Source organism: Prionailurus viverrinus, chromosome D3 (assembly GCF_022837055.1).
Source record: "Prionailurus viverrinus isolate Anna chromosome D3, UM_Priviv_1.0, whole genome shotgun sequence".
Lineage (NCBI taxonomy): Eukaryota > Metazoa > Chordata > Mammalia > Carnivora > Felidae > Prionailurus > Prionailurus viverrinus.
In genome coordinates, this window is record NC_062572.1 from 641,751 (window position 1) to 661,713 (window position 19,963).

At 50.2% G+C, this 19,963-nt stretch overlaps 1 protein-coding gene and 1 non-coding gene across 3 annotated transcripts in view; both read left to right on the forward strand.

Annotated features, from left to right (window-relative positions):
- Positions 1-806: 806 nt before the first annotated feature.
- CHFR (checkpoint with forkhead and ring finger domains) overlaps positions 807-19,963 on the forward strand; it is a 28,079-nt gene continuing 8,922 nt past the window's right edge. The window contains exons 1-11 of one of the 2 annotated variants that reach the window (XM_047828074.1): positions 1,083-1,223; positions 1,417-1,560; positions 5,299-5,398; positions 7,825-7,934; positions 9,041-9,100; positions 9,255-9,464; positions 13,185-13,352; positions 15,690-15,849; positions 16,809-16,963; positions 17,054-17,216; positions 19,188-19,330. In XM_047828074.1, coding sequence (XP_047684030.1) covers positions 1,428-1,560; positions 5,299-5,398; positions 7,825-7,934; positions 9,041-9,100; positions 9,255-9,464; positions 13,185-13,352; positions 15,690-15,849; positions 16,809-16,963; positions 17,054-17,216; positions 19,188-19,330 — 1,402 coding nt within the window. In that variant the 5' untranslated portion in view covers positions 1,083-1,223; positions 1,417-1,427. Of the gene's footprint in view, positions 1,224-1,416; positions 1,561-5,298; positions 5,399-7,824; positions 7,935-9,040; positions 9,101-9,254; positions 9,465-13,184; positions 13,353-15,689; positions 15,850-16,808; positions 16,964-17,053; positions 17,217-19,187; positions 19,331-19,963 lie in introns of both variants that reach the window. The other variant, XM_047828073.1, reaches the window with a different exon arrangement.
- LOC125149754 (U1 spliceosomal RNA) lies at positions 14,110-14,269 on the forward strand. The gene has a single exon (XR_007146050.1). It is a non-coding gene; the product is annotated as a U1 spliceosomal RNA (small nuclear RNA).

Sequence of the window (19,963 nt, forward strand, 5' to 3'; positions counted from 1 at the left end):
TCATGACCTGAACTGAAATCAAGAGTCCCACACTCCAGCGACGGAGCCACCCAGGCGCCCCCAAACCAGATTTCTTAAGAATTTTAAATTCTGGCCTTTCCTTTGTCCGGAATCTGAGACCAGCAGGGCAGGCGCACTTTACTAAGCCTAAGGGGACAGGTACCTTCGTCCCGACCTCTTCTGTCTCCATAGTCCTGGAACCCGTCACCCCAGAAGTTTGGGAACTATTCACTTGGCTCAGCGTCCACCCAGTTCCGCTAAGGGTCTGCCTGGGGCACGCGGCTGGGGACCCCGAAAGCGGTCTCAGTGCCAGGGGCTCGGCAGAGAGCAAGCAGAGACCTCAGCGCCCACAAAATACCTCAGAGAGAATATTGACCTTTTTTACTTAAGAGAAACGGTAGTAGATTAAAAAAAAAAAAAAAGGAAACATTACAAATTATGTAAGATTTAAATGACAGAGAGGGGAATACCGTGAACTATTTCTCCGCCACTCCCTTAACTTACAGGCTCCCTTCCCGGGGCGCCCGCCGCCGATGCCCGGCCTTCCGGATTTCTGTTGACGGTAGTACTGACGTGTGTTCCCTTCCCGAGGCGGGAGCCGACCTCGGGGGCCCGGGAATGCCGCCGGCCGCCACCTCCGGGGAGGTGGCACCGCCCCTCGCGCCCCGGCCGCCCAACCACGGAGGCGCTGTCACTCGGCCGCGCTCTCCCGGCGCACTGCCCGACTTCCCGGTCTTCGCTCCCCCACGGGCGGAAGCCGGCATCCGAAAGTTCCCATTTATCTCATCACTCATCTCCCGTCAGCCAGGCGGAGTGTCGCTGCGAGCACTTAAACGCCGCCCGCACGTCCCACGCGGCTTCGAGAATTTGCTTCGGGCGCCCAACCCCCAAGTGACGCCGTCCCTTCTGCCCCGACTTAACATGGCGCCGACCGCAGTTACTTCCCAGATCTCCGCAGACGAAGACGTCCCGGCCATCACCAAACAAGGCGCTCGGGCCCGCAGTCTCCCGTCTGCGCACGCTCCGCTGGCCCCCACACGCCCACTCTCGGTGGCCGCTCCCGCTTCCGCTCTAGCCGCCGCGCTCGGTGGGCGCCACCGCCAGCCAATCGCAGGGCACGGACGCCGCCGGCCCCGCCCGGCGGATCAGCTGAGGGATCCGCGATGTCTGTTGACAGCGGCGGCGGCGGCGCGGCCGGTTCCGGGTTCGGCGCGCGTTGGGGGGTAAGCGGACCGCGCGGGGCTGTGGCGGGTCGGCGGGCGGAACGCGGCCGCGGCCGGGGGAGGCGGGGGTCCGGCCCGCGGCGGCGGCGTGGCGTGGGCGCCGAGGCCGGGAGGGCCGCGGGGCGGAGCGGCGGGGCCGCAGCCCCTGCTTTCGCGGTCCGAGAGCCTCACCCGCGCTTCCGGGTCTCGTCAGATGTGAATCCGATGGAGCAGCCGGGGGAAGGCCCGCAGCCGCCGCAGCAGCAGCCGTGGGGGAGACTCCTCCGCTTGGGCGCCGGCGAGGGCGAGCCGCACGTGCTCCTGAGGAAACCCGAGTGGACCATCGGGCGCAGAAGAGGTGCGGACCGGGGGTGGGGGGGAGAACCAGGGCCGGGGGCCGGGAGCCGGGCGAGACTGTTCCCCAGGCGGTGGGAGGCCCCTGGGCGGGGCCCACTGTGCTTTCTAGTTTTTCCTGTGAGAGCTGCAGTTTATTCACTTATCGTTCCGCCAGGTCACTTCTCCGTGCTAACTGCAGATTATTTAATTCTCATTACAACTTTATGAAGTAGGTGCATTGACTTAAGCTGCCCCGGGTATTAGAATGCAGTCTTCTCAAGTTCATGACTGCAGGAAGCATCTTCTCCGACCTCCATGGGATGAGATTGAAGTCAGTAACAGAACATTCAAAATTCAGCGTGGAAATTAAACAACGCACGTAAACAACCAGTGGGCCCAAAAAGAAATCACAAGGGAAATTAGAAAATACCTTGAAATGAATGAAAATGAAAGTGTAATCTGCCAAAATTTACAGGATGCGGCCGAAGCAGTGCTCAGGGGGAAATTTATAGCCCGTAGGTGGCTACATTGAAAAACACCTCAAGTCCCAGTTTATAGAACAGAGCTGCTCAAATATTCGTTGATTGAATGAGCCTGGGACGCTGGGACGGACAAAGTCTGGCAGCCAGGTGGGAAAAGGGTGGTCACCCTCCACTCTTAACTGCCTCTAAATTGCTAAGTGGCCATCCCTTTCAGCTTTCCTACAGGGACAGAAGTGCACTGGTCCAGTCAACAAAATGTATTTTGTCTGAAAGTTAAGAAATCATCTCTATGATTTTGTATATTTTTAATTTTTTTTTTAATTCCAGTGCAGTTGGCATAGGATGTTTAGTTTCAGGTGTAAAATATAGTGATCCAACGATTTTGTACGTTACTCAGTGCTCATCACCGGAAGTGGGTTCCTCGATCCCCATCACCTAGTTCCCCCAGCCCCCACCCACTGTCCCTCTGGTGACCAGCAGTGGTTAAGAGTCTATTTTTTGTTTCTGACTTTATATTGTAAAAAAGGGAGAATGTGAAAGTTTGTTGAAAAGCAAGTATTTTTTTCTCGGTTAACTACTGGAATTAAAAAAAGGCTAAGTAGTGCTCGCTTCGGCAGCACGTATACTAAAAAAAGGCTAAATACTATGATAAAAAAATAAGATGAGGATAATAGAATAAAATAAAAGCAATTATGTTTTGGTTTTATTTTACCCCTGATGATGTACCTGCACCTGGTTTTGTTGTTGTTGTTTTGGTAGTCTTAAATCCCAATATCAAGTTAGAGTGTTTTTTTTTGTTTTGTTTACAATTTTGAATGTATTTACATGTCCTTGGAAAGTTTTGGGAAATGCATTAATTGCTTTTTAAAAAATTTTTTTTAAATGTTTATTTATTTTTGCGAGAGAGAGAGAGAGGAAGAGCTAGAGAGAGAGGGAGACACAGAATCTGAAGTAGGCTCCAGGCTCCCAGCTGTCAGCACAGAGCCCGATGTGGGGCTCGAACTCACGAACTGTGAGATCATGACCTGAGCCACCCAGGCGCCCCTAATTGCTTTTAATTGAGGTAATAGGAAATTTGGTGAAGAGCTTTTTTGGTCTGGACTAAGGACTTTGTACCTCCTTTGTACGTCCTTCCTAGAGTTCCTGAAGGATAATTGAGATCAAATGTGGGAAATGCTTAAAGGAGCCTGGCTTAGAGTTAGCAAATAACATTAACCATTGTTATTACAACACAGTATTATATATCATTTTGCATGTTAATACGAGGAGCAAAAAGGGGTTGTTGAATTAATCTTAAAAAGAAGACCTTTTGGTGAATGTATTGAGCTCTCCGGGGAAATAGAAGTTGCCCTGTGGGTCTGCTCAGGCTGCTATAACAAAACACTACAGACCAGGAAGCTTAAGGAACAGAAATTTATTTTTCACAGTCGTTAAGTGCAAGAAGTCCAAGATTAAGGTGCTAGTCAATTTGTTTCTTGCTGAGTCTTTGTCCTGGATTGTAGACTTCCTCATCCTCACAGGCCACACACAACGTTGGTGTCTCTTCCACTTCCTTCTCTTATAAGGGCATCAGTCCTAGTGATTTCATTTAACCTTTATTCCTCCTTACAGGCCCTGTCCCTACAGTCATATTGGGGTTCAGGCCTTTAACGTGGGAATTTGGAGGAGACACAAACATTCCTTAAGAGTTGTAGAACGTGGTTATACTTATTTTAAAACAGTAGTGTGCCTGCTATATATGAGGCATTATTCCGAGGATAAAGGCAGAGCTGAGTTGACCTGTGTTTCCCAGGGAGCTTCCCATCCTCGGGGAGTGGGAGCAGTGTGCACCAGCCATGTGACAGATTTAACCAAGTGAATTACATACAGGGCAGATGCCAAGAATAGAACTTAGCACGAGTATCTTGGATCCAAATTAGAAAGCTCATGTTCTTGGTGTGGCGAAGCTTGTTAAAATCCCATCCCAGTGGCACGGTCACTAGGGCTAGGTCTGGGGCTGCAAAGAAACTGTCCTGCTTCTTGTGCCCAGTATGCTGGGAAGATCCTGAGCATAGGGGAAATTGACCCTGGGTAAACGTACCAAAGCACTTCCCATAATATAAAAGGTGCAAATAAGATTTCTACTACTTGAGGTTTAGGGAGGTGTAGTTCACATATGGTAAAATTCATCCCGTTATAGGTGTTGAGTGAGTGTTGAGAAATGGAATCACTACTGCAGTCCGGTGCAGCACATTTCCATCACCCCAGAAAGTTCCCTGGTGGTCCTTTGGATCAGCCCCCTCCTCTCACCCCTAGCTCTGGCAGCCATCTGTCTAATTTCTATCCCTGTCATTCTGCCTTTCCAGAATGTCTCCTAAGTGGAATCACACAATATTCCGCCATAGTCTGTGTATGGCTTCTTTTCTCTGACATAATCCTTTTGAGATTCATTTTAGGCTGTTTTGTGTTTCAGTAATGTATTTCTGTTTGATGCTGTGTAGTAGTCCACTGTTTGGATGTACCACAGTTTGTTTTTTTCCCCACAGTTTGTTTTTTAATTCACCACCAGTTGATGGACACTTACTTATATTGCTTCCCGTTTTTACTTATTAAAAATAAAGCTATAAACCTTAGTAGCTATAGTATAAATGTCTTATAAACAAATTCACGATTAGATAGTAAAAACTCCTGAAAACTTTTATTCCTCTGGTTTAAGGAGAGAACACAGTATTTAAGGATTTCCCCCTTGCATTTAATGAGGATATAATGACTGTATTCAGATCATTGTGTGTAGATGCATCCACCTTCTGTTTTAAATTTTCTCAAGCGTGTTCATGTCTCTGTAATTTGCTCAGTCATGTTTTCTGTGAGTCTTGGTCCTCGCTTCAATTTTGTGATGATTTATGGAACCTTAGATTACACGGAAAAGAAATTAAGGACTGACTTAAGATGAAGAATTACTTAACTAAGCCCCTTAGTTTTTTTAAACTTCTGCTTTTATCAGGGTAGCTGCACATATGTGCATGTTGTAAAAGTGTCACCACGAAGCCAGAGGTGTTGATGGGGGTATCCTCTAGGTAATGGGGAGTCAGGAAGGTTCAAGACAGTCCCTGTCTCTTTACTTTGGATTAATACATAAATGCTTTTTAAAAAATTGCTTCCTATCTTACTTGATTAGGTTGTCTCCCACCGTGCATATACCATGGGTCCTGATTTTCAACCACGTGCTTTGATTAAGCAAAGGGCACTTTTGTGCACAGTCCCCACGGTCACATCCAATGTATCCCTCTCTGTTTTAGGTTGTGATCTTTCATTCCCTGGCAATAAACTGGTCTCTGGAGATCACTGTAAAATTATTGTGGATGAAAAATCTGGTCAGGTGTCGCTGGAAGATACCAGGTAATCTCTTTCTTGTCTTGAAGCCGGTGGCTACAGAGAAGAAACAAGGGATTATTTTCTGTTAACACAGTAGTTCGCTAGTTTCCAGGTTATTAGGAAATATATTTTCTGGTTTCCAGTAACTCTTTCATGTCTACGATGCTTCTTGAATATATTCAAATTAAAGCAAAAATATCTCTGAAAAAGGACTTAAAAGGCAGTGATAACCTTCTAGTTGCAAACCTATTCGAATTAGACTTTTTTCCTCCAAATCAAAAAAATCTTTTCTTTTTAAAAAATTGTTACACAACATAAGGAGTAGGTAAAAGTGAAAAGCTTTGCCAAATCCTACTAGCCCACTAGAAATTCGTACGTGTTTATTTTGTATTAAGGAGGTTTTACTATGTACGTTGTATCCTTTTTTTTTTCACTTTTATTTATGGCGAGCTTACATTTGGTACATCTAGATTTATCTTGTCTATTTCATTGTTATTTTATAATAACTTACCTGTCAGTTCATTTATTGGTGGGGATTTATTATTTTGACTTCTTCTTATTATAAACAACGCTGCGACTCTTCTCTTCCAAAACGCTTTGCATTCATGTCTGATTATTTTCTTGGGATAAATTCATAGGAAGGAACGCTGTGTCAGAATGTGCCTATTTTAAACCCAGGACAAGTAGCAGATGGCCTTCCAGCAGTACGTTGAGAATATGCCTTTCCCAACCAGATGAATTTTTGTTTTTGTGAAGGTCAAGTGCTACGAGATTGTTTGGTAACTACAATGTTAGGGATGAAAGACTAGAAATTAGGTTTATGAGGATGAACTGATGCTCCTTTCCTATTCTGGTACGTAGCAGATCAAGTTCCTTATTTCCCAGCCCAATGTAGGATAACGTAGCACTGGTTCTAGAGTTGTCCTCAGGCAGCAGATCCTGGCTTTCCAATGCTGGCTGTATGACTATATTGGCTTCTTGGGGCTCTTGTAACAAATTACCACAAACTCAGTGGCTTCAAAGCACGCAAAGCTACGACCTTCTAGTGCTGAATGTACAAAGTCTCACTCAGGTCTCATTGGATTAACCAAATCAAGGTGTCAGCAGGGCCGGCTCCTTCTGGAGGCTCTAGGGGAGAATCCGTTCCCCGGCTTTTCCAGCTTCTAGAGGCTCCTGCGTTCCTTGGCTGAGGTGCCTGGAGGGGAGAGGGTGTCCATTCTTCACACGGGCAGCAGGAACTGCAGGTGCAGAGGCCCCGAGGCGCGAGCAGGCCCTGTGTGCCGAGGAGCAGTGAGTGGGAAGGCAGGGAAGTTAGACCGGAGCGGGAAGGCCCTGGTGTTCACACTAGGGAGCCTGGACTTTAGCCCGAGAGCAGTGACAGGTCATCGGGGGTTTGAGCAGAAGAGCAAAGTCGGGCTCCTGTGGTTAGAAAGAGCACGAGAGTGGAGTGTGGAGGGCCCTGGCAGCACAGGCTCTGGCTGGCTGTGGCGGCACCACCAGTGTTTGTACGTGAGGTTTCGCTGGGACACGGCCACTCTCTTGACTACATCCTGTGTGCGGCTGCTCTCGTGTGTCAGCGGCAGAGCCCAGGAGTTGGGACAGAGACCGTGTGACCGTACAGCCTGAACTGCTTACTTTCTGGCCCTTTCCAGAACACTGAAGGAGTAGAAGTCTGCTCAGATGTAAAAATAAAGCCTCTTCACCACCGGAGGCCTTAGGTGTGAAACCATAGAGTTAAGACATGGGTGGTTCAAACGCCTGAAGCTGGGTCAGTTTGTTTAATTGCTGACTTTTGTTCTTGTCTCGTACACTGTTCGTCCACTTGTGATTTTCTGTTGGGTCTCTACTCGGGTTTCTCCTCAGGGAAGCCCTTCCAGTCCCGTCTGACTTAGGCTCCCGCCTGTGCTCTCTGCAGCCCCCGCCTCTTCCACCTGGTGGTGTGGTCCCTGACGGACTGGAGTGACCTCCCGACCGAGGGACCACACCATCTTCCAGCCCAGAGCCTCGAATTCATTTGCTTCTGCTCAGAACCCATCTTTTAAGGGTGTCAGTGCCCATCTGAGGGATGAGCTGGCCTGCTGGGAGGGAAGAGTAGATGAGTGGACAGAGCTAAGTGCAGAAGCGGGGGGAAGCTGGAAATCGGAGCTGCTGGTAGAAGTCCAGGGTCCTCCAGAGGCCGGCGGAGGACAGACGATGTGCTGTTGGACAAGCAGAAATGTTGAAGCACGGGCAGGCTGTCAGTAAGGGGGCAGCAGGCAAGCTTTCTCTCAGGAGAACTGTAGGGTGGCACTTGCGCATGTGCCTCGTTACCTGTTTACGTCATTCTTGGGAGTATTTTACATTTTCGAAGGCGTAATATTGAACTTCTTTCTAAGTGGTGGTAGAAAAAGAAAATTTTAACTCTCAAGTTATTGTAAGTAGGATAAATTGCATTTTTGTTGTCTCTGCAGCACCAATGGAACAGTAATTAACAAGCTGAAGGTTGTTAAGAAGCAGACTTGTCCTTTGCAGACTGGGGATGTCATCTACTTGGTGTATAGGAAGAATGAGCCAGAATACAGTAAGAGAGGGAATGTACAGGGTGGGCCTCGGGTGGTGTATGGTGGGGAAGTCTGGTCACAGCTGGAAATCTTCGTGAAAGTGAGTCTCCTGAAGCAGGTATTTCCCTTCAGACTGTTAGTGTTAGCTACATTTTCTTTGTTCTTTATGGAGACTCTTTTTTTTTTTAAGGTTTATTTATTTTTGAGAGAGAGGACAAGCAGGGAAGGGGCAGAGAGAGAGGGAGGCACAGGATGTGAAGCAGGCTCCAGGCTCTGAGCTGTCAGCACAGAACCCGACGTGGGGCTCGAACCCATGAACCGTGAGATCATGACCTGAGCTGAAGTCGGACGCTCAGCTGCCTGAGCCACCCGGGCTCCCCTTTATGTAGATTGTTGGTGTGAGTCCTGTTGAAGAGTGGGAGTGTTGACCTTGCACTGTGAGCCCCGGCCATTCTTCACAAATACCACAATGCTCATGAGTCTTGCATTTCAAAATGGCAAGGAGAAGTGAACAGGGATGGGCTGGGTTACATAGCAGAAGATAATCTGAGTTGTGGGGAGGAAGACCTAGAATAAGGGGCTGAAGGCTGCTCATGACTGCTTTTGGAGACCTTCCAGGAGACAACAGAGGCCTGACGATCCCCTTCAGGCTTTTCCAGATCTGAGTGTCTATGTTTGGGGAAGAAGAACGAAACAGGACAAGGAGAGTTGGGAGAGTTTTTGGAAGGTTACCCCCAAACTGGCAGGAGGAGGCAGATACGCTCAGGCTGTCTGTAGCATTGTCAAGGCCAGCCCCTGGCCCCGTGGCAGGGCCTTGTGTCTTCTCCTTCCGGTGGTTTGAAACGACCGGCAAAGCACAGATTCATTATCTACTCATCGTTTTCTCTTCCTTGCGTCTGCCTTCTGGCTCAGGACGTTTTTTCCCGGAGGCTTATTTGTTTTAAAGTTGGTGAAGATGCTTTGGTTCGCTTATTTTGAAATTCCTTAAACTGGGTAGTGTTGTCAGTAGCTGGTAAGTCAACATAGTCAACAACGACGAAGGGACTGAAGTGACAGAAAGGAGAAGAGGGAAGGAGCCCTGCTGGTACGTGAGGACACTGTTCTGATCTGCTCGGTTTCATTTCAGACGTGGCATACCTCTACGAGTCTCTGCATGAAAAGCAAGGCATCACACAAGACCCCTTTGGTAAGTGAGACTGTGACAGAGGAGTGGGTGCGTGGTAAGGGCTGCTGATTCTTACTGGCAAAGCCTTTTCATCTGCTGGAAAGTCCTGCCTGACGTAGTGGTGCTCCTCCTGAGCCCTGACTCTACACTCCTTCTGCTCCTGTTGTGCTCACAGAAGCTAATAAAGAGAATGTGTTCCACGTGACCAAAGATACCTCAGGTGCAGGGCAAGGTGACGATCCCCAGGTCCTGCCGTCATCGCCCACCGCTCAGGCGTGCTTTGAGGAACCACAGCCATCGACGTCGACCTCGGACCTCTTCCCCACGGCCTCTACCTCTTCCACGGAGCCCACCTCTGCGGGGCAAGCGCCTCCCTTCAGCCCTGGTGAGATGGGGGTCTCAGAGTGGTAGCTGCGTTGCGCTTCAGTCACTGACTCTGACTTGTGTTGTCACATAAGCCATTAAGGAAGTCAGAGGTGACATCAGGCATCGGGCTCTCAGCAGGATTTCTGTACTAGTAAATATTGTTTTCTTCCACCCCCGATAGAAATGCTGAAGGTCAGAGATTTCCTGGGATTTTTATAGTTTTATTGGGATATAACTCACCTGCCATAAAAATTACCCGGGCGAAGTGTACACTTCAGGGGTTTTTACTATATTCATACTGCTGTGTGATTCCAGAACATATCATAACTCCAGAACATATCATATCATAAACAGTCACTGCTCTCCCTCGGCAACCACTGATCTGCATTCTGTCTCTGTGGTTTTGCCTGTTCTGGACATTTCATAGAATCGGAATCATGGGGCGCCTAGGTGGCTCAAGTCGGTTAAGCATCCGACTTAGCTCAGGCCATGATCTCACGGTTTGTGAGTTGGAGCCCCATGTCGGGCTCTGTGCTGGCAGCTCAGAGCCTGGAGCCTGCTTCAGATTCTGTGTCTCCCTCTGTCTCTGCCCCTCGCCCATTCATGCTCTGTCTCTCTCTGTCCCAAAAATAAATAAACGTTGAAAAAAAAAAATTTTTTTTTTTAAGTAGTAAGAATTGGAATCCTATACTCTGTGGCCTTTTGTGTCTTCTGTTTTCACTGAGCATCATGTTTTCAAGACTCATCTAGAATAACCTATAATTAAAATTTTTTTCATGTTTATTTATTTATTTTGATAGAGCACGAGCAGGGAGTGGCAGAGAGAGAGGGAGACAGAGAGTACCAAGCAGGCTCCCCACTGTCAGTGCACAGAGCTCAATGCGGGGTTCGAACCCACAAACTGTGAGATCATAACCTGAGCCCTAATCAAGAGTCAGACAGTTAAGCAACTGAACCACCCAGGCACCCGTCGACACTTTTAGAAATACAAAATAATGAATGTGAACAAGTCCATGTAACATTAACATGTTGTTATAAAATTAAAGGACTAAAAAAACATTTGACACTGGCCACAGAAAAAATATGCAGATAAATGAAGTATAACGGTCCAAGCGTGTAAGAATTTAGCAATGAATATGGCAGTTCAAAGCCACGAGCAAAACTGGGTTGTTTAATGAGCAGAAGTGATTAACATTTGAAAGAAAAGAAAGGTAGTTTTGTCCCTCATCCATTACAACAAACTACTTCAAGATGGGTTTGAATGTAAACCACAATAGTGCCTGATGAAAACAAAGGTGATTATATAATTTGGGGGAATTTTTCTTTATACGTGATACAAAGGCAAAAACCACAATTTAAAAAAAACAGTCAATGGGGGCGCCTGGATGTCTCAGTCGGTTAAGGGTCATAATCTCTCGGTTCGTGGGTTCGAGCCCCATATCCATGCTGTGAGCATGGAGCCTGCTTCCGATCCTCTGTCCGCTCTCTCTGCCCCTCCTCCGCTCTCTCTGTCTCAAAAATAAACATCTAAAGAGCACGTGAGCAGGGGAAGAGCAGAGAGAGAGGGAGACACAGAACCCAAAGCAGTCTCCAGGCTCCAAGCTGTCAGCACAGAGCCCCACACGGGGCTCGAACCCACAAACTGTGAGATCATGACCTGAGCCGAAGTCGGGTGCCCAACCGACTGAGCCACCCAGGCACCCCAAAAATAAACATTTAAAAAATAATTAAAAATAAGTCAATTGGGGGCACCTGGGTGGCTCAGTCGGTTAAGCGTCCGACTTCAGCTCAGGTCACGATCTCGTGGTTTGTGGGCTCGAGCCCCATGTCGGGCTCTGCTCCTGATTCTGTGTCTCCCTTTCTCTCTGCCCCTCCCCTGCTCATTCTCTGTTTCTCTCTGTCTCTCAAAAATAAATAAATGTAAAAGAAAAATTAAAAAAAATAAGTCAATAAATCCAACCATTAAAAAAATTCAGGAGTGCCTGTGTGGCTTAGTTAAGTGTCTGACTTTGGCTCAGGTTGTGATCTCACAGTTCGTGGTTCAAACCCCACATCAGGCTCTGTGCTGACAGCTCAGAGCCTAGAATCTGCTTCAGATTCTGTGTCTCCCTCTCTCTTTTCCTCTCCCCTGCTTGCACTCTGATTTTCTTTTTCTCAAAAATAAATAAACATTAAAAAAAATTAAAACAAAAATTCTCTCACCCCCTCTTTGCCCCTCCCCTACTCGTGCATGCTCTCTCTCAAAACAAAACAAAACAAAAAAAGATTTTAAAAATAGAATGACCATTTGGTCCAGTAACCTTACTCCTGGATATATATCCAGAGGCATTGAAATCACTGTCTCCAAGAGATGTCTGCACCCCATGTTCATTGCAGACTATTCACAAAGGCCAAAGACTTGGAAACAACCTAAATGTCCCTCGATGGATGGATGGATAAAGAAGATGTGACTTGTGTCTGTGTATGCATCCAATTGTTGATTCCACCGTGAAAGGGCAGTGTGTTTATATATTGTGCAATTAACAAATAAAAGCTTAAACAAAATCTTGCTGTAAGCAAATCCGATGGAAAGCTTCCCTCCCATTGTGTAATGTTGGGGAAATTTTTCTATCTGCATGCCTCAGTGTGTACATACTAACAAAATAACCAGCCTCCTAAATGTGAGGTTTGGTGCCAACTTATTTCATAAGTTTCAGATGAATCCTCACCTTTTGTCTGTCAGAGAGTACCATCATCATCATCTTCATTCTGGAGTGAGAAGCTCGACTGAGCATAGAAAGTCCTTGAGACCATGGTGGGAGTGAGAACCAGAGCCAGCAGCCAGCCCAGGAAGCTCTCTCTTTTCTCCCTTTGCTGTACGAGCTGATTTGCTCCCCAAACAATTTTACTAACTTCTTTTGTTTGGCTGCTGTAGGGCAGTTTCTTTTTCAAAGTAACAACACTTGAGTATTATAGACCGGATATGTACTGTAGTATGGTGTTACACACTAGGTCTTGATTAAGATAAAGGTTATTAGAAAGTCTCCTTAACCTTTCTGCCAGGCTCGTTTAAATTCGTGACTCCTTGGGAAATAGTTCACACGCAGCATCCCTGTCTGGCTTCCATCTCCTTGTAATCTGAAGCCTGCTGCGTCCCTCTCCTGAGAGGCCTGTGTGTCCCTCTGCCAGTGCTGCTCAGAGCACAGGGAATGTTATGGGGCTGCTAGCGCACGGATTGGCCCTGTCTTAGACCAAATGTCCCACAGCTGACCCCAGCACCGCCACCCCGGTCACAGACACCTCTGCGTTTCTTTCCCAGTGGGTGTGCTGCTGGCCCAGCTCCCCCGAGCCCAGTAGTGGGCGCGTGTGCACTTCAGAAGTGTGAGCCGAGTGTTTCTGTAAGCGTGTATTACTGAGAATATGGCATCTTGGAACACCTAGGCCTGGTTTGAATCTGTGGTGGTTTACCTGCCGTACCCTCTGCTTCCAGGCTGCACGAATCAGAACTTTTCTTGTTGGGGCGCCTGCGTGGCTCAGCTGTTAGGCATCCAACTCTTGATTTCGACTCAGGTCAAGATCCCAGGGTTGTGGGATCAAGCCCTGTGTTGGGCTGAGCATGGAGCCTGCTTGAGATTCTTTGTCTCTCCTTCTGCCACTCTCCCCCGCTGACGTTCTCTCTCTCTCTCTCTCTCCCTCTTTCTCTCTCTCTCTCTCTCTCTCAAATGAAAAAATAAACCTGTCTTGTTTGTCCCTCTCGCAGACTTCAGAGATGCAGGCGTCTCCCCAAAGGAATGTGGTCCGTCTGTGGCAAATGATGAAATCCCCACCTTCCCTTCGGCTCTCCCAGACAGAGAAGGAGCACCCTTCTCTCTGCCAGGGTCCCGGGACCAAGAGGATTTGGAGCCTGTCACGAAGAGAATGAAAGCAGGTCAGAGTCTCACTGTTTTGTGTATCTCTGGCCCTTGAGAGCTGTTGAGCTGCTCCTGACGGGGCCTCTCCTTCTGTGGAAGCAGATGCCTCAGCATTTTCAAAGTGGCAATGTGAGCCTTTTTTTCCTTTTGACAGCATCGGGGTTGAACCCTATTTATTATCTGGTTATGCTGATGGTATGGAAGTAGTGCATTCTGAGTTGCAGTTCTGTCTTTTTTTTAATTTATTTATTTAAAAAAAATTTTTTTTTTCAACGTTTTTTATTTATTTTTGGGACAGAGAGAGACAGAGCATGAATGGGGGAGGGGCAGAAAGAGAGGGAGACACAGAATCGGAAACAGGCTCCAGGCTCTGAGCCATCAGCCCAGAGCCTGACGCGGGGCTCGAACTCACGGACCGCGAGATCGTGACCTGGCTGAAGTCGGACGCTTAACCGACTGCGCCACCCAGGCGCCCCTGCAGTTCTGTCTTGATACGACTATCGGTTTTTAAGAATATGCACCTGGGTGGCCTAGTCGGTTAGGTGTCCAACTGTGGCTCAGGTCATGATCTCATGGTTGGTGGGTTTGAGCACCGCATGGGGCTCCCTGCTGGTAGCACAGAGCCCACTTTGGGTCCTCCGTCCCCCGGCCCTGCCCCTGCTTGTGCATGTGTGCTCTCTCTCAAAGTAATAATGATTTGAAAAAAGAAAGGTGACTTAGAGAAAAATCTGCCCTTAAAAAGCCAAAGTTAAAAGGATTGTAAAAGATACTTGGATACTTACCTGGCAGGGGAGACACCATGATCAGGAAGGTGGTTTTCCCAGGGCGAGGCTTGCCCATTGCACTGCGGGCGTGCTGACCCCTGCGATTTCCCCAAATGTGGGAAACTCGACTGCATAATTTGTGGTAGTGGGGGACTGCGTTCGCGCTCGGAAAAAAAAAAAAAAAAAAAAAAAAAGGTACTTGGGAACATGTAATGGGACAGTGGCTGTGCTGTAGGCCTGAGAGCAGCCTGCGGTTGGAGCAGTGAGGCCGGGGGGCTCTGGGAGGGAGGGCAGGCCTCGGGGAAGGAGACGAGGATATTGGATGTGTTGAGTGGAAAATTGAAGCGACTGGCTTGAGGAGGGTGTCGAGAAAAAATCAACAGTACGTAAAAAAGTAAGTATACAAATGAGGCCATTTTTTTACTCTAGCAAAAATGAAAAATTGTAGAAGGAAGAAAACTTAATTTTGGTGTACTGTTTGGCTCAGCAGTGAATATTTACCTAAGCATAGTAACGTAAATACGATGCACGGAACTAACAAATACAATATACCAAACTAACAATTGTGTGACGATAATATAGTGAGTGGGGCCAGGGGGCAGAATCCTTCTCTATCTGAATAGATGTCGGGAGATGGACGGTGTCTAAAGTCACTCAGCCTCAACAGAGCATTACAGTTCAGAAACCTGGAGGTCCACGCCAGGAGAAACACCCAAAAACATGAAAGTAGTTTCCTCAGAGGAGGGAGGTTGGAGGTGAGGACAGGCCAGGGCAGAGGGCTGGTGCCCTCTTAATATTTGATTTTGTAAATTGTGTGCAAGTATTTCTTTCATTAAAAATAAAAATTGATCTATGAGCACTATAGAACACCAGCAGAAGAAAAGGAAAAAAAAAAAAGTTAAAAGCTCTTGGTAACGTCGGAGAGTCTATATTTTCCAGGACATACACAAGTCATGTTTTTTGTTTAAACAAAAACGATGATTATACACAAATATCGTGTGACAAGCCACCTTAATCTTTTAAGCATGTATCCCGAATGCTTCTTTTTATGCCATTGTTCTTCTAAACCAAAACTTAAGGGTACTGGAACTTGGGACTTACTTTAGGCCTTCTTTAAAATAAACAGGGGTGCCTGGGTGGTTCAGTCCGTTCTGCGTCCAACTTCGGCTCAGGTCATGATCTCACCACTCTTCGGCTTGAGTCCCATGTCGGGTTCCACACTCTGAGCACAGAGCTTGCTTGGGGGGCGGGGAGAACGAGAGCGGTGGGGGGGCTCTCTCTCCCCTCTCTCGCTCGCTCTCCTTCTCCCTCTCCTCTCTCTCTCTCTCTCTCTCTCTCTCTCTCTCTCTCTCCCTCCCTCCCTCCCTCCCTCCCTCTCCCTCCCCCCCTCTTGGGATTCTCCCTGTCTTTCTGCCCCTCCGCCAGCCACATGCTCTCTCTCAAAATAAATAAACTTAAAAAAATAAATAAACTACACACAGCAGTGAGGGCTGTGTCTTCTGTCCACAGGTTAAGATGTTCCTAAAACAAAAAAGACCCGGTGTCTGTTTCTTCCTTGGTTGATGGTGGGCATGTGCCCCTTTCTCGCAGAGGGGGAGGCCGAGCTGACCCTGCAGTTGCTGGTTGCGGACCAGTGTAGCGACGCCCACACCGCCCTCGGGGGCGTCAGACCCGAGGCCGTGAAGCCGGACAAGATGGAGGAGACACTCACGTGCATCATCTGCCAGGACTTGCTGCACGACTGCGTGAGGTGCGCTCGCCATGGGGGGCTCGCGGGGGTGTCGTGGGGTGGCGGCGGGGATGGGGAGCGGCCCCCGGCAAGCAGGCCTCCGGGCCGCATCCGGTGCGGCTCGGCTCGGGGCGCTGCCGTCGTGCCGCTCGTGTGGCCACCACGCCGAGCACCTGGCCGTGGTAACTACGGCTGTAGAAGAGCCTGCGAGGCGAGGTGACAGTTGCCTCGGTCCGCACCCGTCACGACCGACCCAAGAGGCCTGGCGCCCCTCGGACGCAGAGCGGGAGAACCGTGCTGAGCTTTGAGGGGGCGTCGTCGGCACGGAGGGAGTGACCCCAGATGAGGCCCCCAGGAGCGGCTTGGGGACAGCCCTCTCACGGCTTTTCTGTGGGGACTTAAGAATGAGAGCCTGTCCAAGCCTCCACTTAAATGCAGGCCTTTTTGGCGTTTGGTGTCCCGGTTCCTCATATTCCTGGAGTCACAGCCTGCTTGACCGTCCCTCGGAATACGGATGGTCACTTCTGGTTCCTTTTAATTAACAAGGACCAAATTAAAGTAGTTTAGGGTGAAAGCTGTTCTTGCACGGGAACTGTTTCTCACCTGGCTTATGGAAGGCAGGCGACACTCCCAGTCAGCGGAGCGTGCAGATGCTGCCACCAGTGAGCACTGTACGCAGGGCGGGTGTTCCCCCCCCCCCCCCCTGCCCACCATCCACACCAAGAAGCATGGGTTCTAGTCTCTGCTGGATCAAGTGAGCTTGGTGGGTGGCTAATTTGTAACCGACCCTCAGCCCGAGTGAGGCCACGTCCTCCTCTGGGAAAGACGCAGCATGAACTAGGGCCCCTGCCTCTCAGGCTCCAGGCAGGCCATGCCCCGTGTGCCCTGGCATCCGGGGGGCTGCCGCGGCTTGGCAGACAGAGGCTCCACCTGCAAGTGCTCCGTGGGGGGCGTCTGAAGACCTGTCCTTGTGCCCTCAGCCTGCAGCCCTGCATGCACACCTTCTGTGCCGCCTGCTACTCAGGCTGGATGGAGCGCTCCGCCTTCTGCCCCACCTGCCGCTGTCCGGTGGAGAGGATCTGTAAAAACCACATCCTGAACAATCTGGTGGAGGCGTACCTTCTCCAGCACCCAGGCAAGTGGGGAGCCCGCCCAGCTCCAGGAGACGGCGGGGTGTCTCTCCAGGGGCCCCTCGGCCAGCAGAGCCATGTCCTTTGAATTCCAGACAAGAGTCGCAGCGAGGAAGACGTGCGGAGCATGGCTGCCAGGAACAAGATCACTCAAGACATGCTGCAGCCCAAAGTCAGAAGGTCTTTCTCTGATGAGGAGGGCAGTTCGGAGGACCTGCTGGAGCTGTCAGACGCGGACAGCGAGTCCTCGGACATCAGGTGAGCTTGTGCCTGGCTCTGAGCGGAGCGGGGAGCTGGAGGCAGCACGGGGCCCGAGTCCCGGCTCTGTCCTGAGCGGCCCAGCTCGTGAGTGGTCTGTGTTCTGATGTGTGACGTCAGCCAGTGACAGCGCCCGCCTCGGGCATGGTGAGGACGGGGCGGGCGCCCGCTGAGGACGGCCGCTCAGTTTGCTGATGGTGGGGGGATTTGCCACCAGCCTTCTCCAGTACCCCTTCCCTTCTCAGGCATACACGCGACATTTATTCTCTTTTGCTTATCTTCTTCCTCCCCACGTTAGTGAGATGTACAGCCCTGTGTGAGTTCAGGGTGTGCGGGGTAGTGGTTAGACTGACGTCTGTTAGAAAATGACTGCCGTAACCCGTCCCTTGTTATCTGCCGACACCTCCTCAGGTGCCTCGATGCATCGGCTACGACAGGGTGCAGGATTTAATGTGTTCTTTGTCTACTGTGGGCACGCTTCCTCTAGCTCAGCTGGTGACCGGAGTCCCACGGTGTGAGTTGCAGTGTCGTCATTTGTGAGGATATTATTGCAGGAAAGCCACGGTCACCTGGCCAAGAGGATGCGATTCTAGCAGACCTTGTTTTATTTGCTGTAGAATGCTGCTGTCTGCGGACTCAGAAGTCCACAGTGCGTGTTTTGGGTGGGTCATGACATTTGAAGAGACAAAAATCAAATCCCCTAATTAATTACTTTTTGTTTCTTTTTGTAAAATTTAGAAATAGTGGTGAAGCAGAAAATAATAAAAGCGCCGTAGTATGAACATTTTATTATGTATCCTTCTGGCAACTCCTATACGTAGTCACTCGTATTTCCTTTGTTAACAAAGTAAAAGGCGATATACTTTAAATATCCTCATAAAGACGGGATCCTGCTGCACATACGGTTCTGTGCTGTTTCCCGAATTCTGACTGGAGAGGCAGTGCTGCGGGACAGACCCTACAGTCACAGCTCTGAGCGCACATCCAGTTAGCTCGCGAGGGTGCTTCAGCTCAGAGAGCCTCACCGGGAAGGCGCCTTGCTGGGCCTGGCACCTGTGTCATCGTATGCCTGTCAGAGGGGTCCTGGTGGTGGCCCCTGAGGTTTGTGGAGGGATGTCGGGAAACCCTGTTGACAGTTGGTGTGGCCTGAGACGAAGGTCATCTGGTTCCGAAATGAGGTCAAGCGGCTTCTCACTAGTTGTTTTCTGGTCACGTCTTCCCCGTTCTTCCCTCGTTGGCTCCTGCCGTTGGAGACAGGCTCAGGGCAGCGTTCTCTGAGAGGAGGGGAGGGTCTGTGGGTGTGTTTCCTGTGGGTTCGTTTTTTGTTAACTATCTGCATTGTTTGGAAAGTGCAGCTAAAGTGCACACAGCTGGGTGGCCCGCCGGGAAGTCCCCGGACGACAGCAGCATTCAGCTGTGGCACATTTTGTTCAGACTTTAACACCGTTTCATAGGTGCCTAGGGTGATGGGCCTGAGTGTGCCCCTGGACGTAGTTCACAGCTCTCCCAGCATCAAACCTGTGAGAGTGGGTCGTGCCCAACGTGGGGACTGAGTGGCCACACTCCGGGGGACACTGTGCTGGAAACCGGGGTGGGCACAATGTGTCTCCGAACCGTAGGTGCCGCGGAGGGAGGGCGGGGGGCGGGGGGGGTCTCTGGAAACCTTACAGCAAAGGGGAGCCAGCAGGTAGCAGGGAATGGGGCCCTCCCTGCTGCTGCTCTGGCGTGAGCACTGACCGGGTGTCCAGTGGGGACGTGCCATCTGTCCCCTTCACGCACGCTGGGTGGCAGCAGACGCAGAGCTGAGGCGTGAAGGAGGGATGAGGTCTGCGGGCGGACAGATGCCTCCAGGCTGGGGATCTGCGTCTCCTCTGGTCATCGGGGCTGGGGGCGTTGGTGCCGCCCCCTACGTGTGCCAGGGCAGAGCTCACTGCTTCTCCGCACCCCGTGTGCCCGTGTGCTTCCTTGCAGCCAGCCGTACATTGTGTGCAGACAGTGCCCTGAGTACCGGAGGCAGGCGGGCCAGCCCCTCCCCTGCCCGGGGCCTGGCAGTGAGCCGGGGGCAGCACAGGCTCCTGGGGATGCACCGTCCACGTCCACCAGCGTCACGACAGGTGAGACGCCGCGCCTTCCGTGCTGTTGTCCTGCTGTGACCACCCAGGGCGCTGCCGTATTTTTATTTTTCCTTCTGGCTCCTCCCCCGCTCCCACCCCGCTCCGGTCACTGCCTCCCTTGTCCTACCCTCTCCTACCTTGTTGCTGCTTGTACTCTGTTGTGGGTTCAGAAACCAGAGAGAGTTCAGTTGATCTCTCGTGGATCTCTGCTCCTGGACCCTCCCGGGGGGTTCATTCCTCATTCTGACACGTGGGACTCCCAGCCCACTGCTTTGGGCTTTGGCATCCCCAGGGCTGCTTGCTAAAGCTGAAATGACCCCTACATGGGCCCCTCAATGAGAGCCTGGCTTCTTTTCGACAGCAGGCTGTTGTGTCATCAGAGCCACCCTGAGCTCTGCCCGCTGGTGGGTCCTCAGGTGCCATCGAGAAAGGGAGAGAGAACATGTGGAATCCATGTTTTTGGCCCTGGCCATTCTTCAGTAGGGCCCAGTTTCTTAGCTGATGTGGGCCTGAGCCTGTCATGAGGCCACTGACTCAGGATCGTGACCCAAAGCCGTGTTCAGAGCCATCCACCCTGACGCGGTGCTGCAGCTCTCTCCATGGGTGGCCCGTGGACAGATGGGCAGGGCGGGG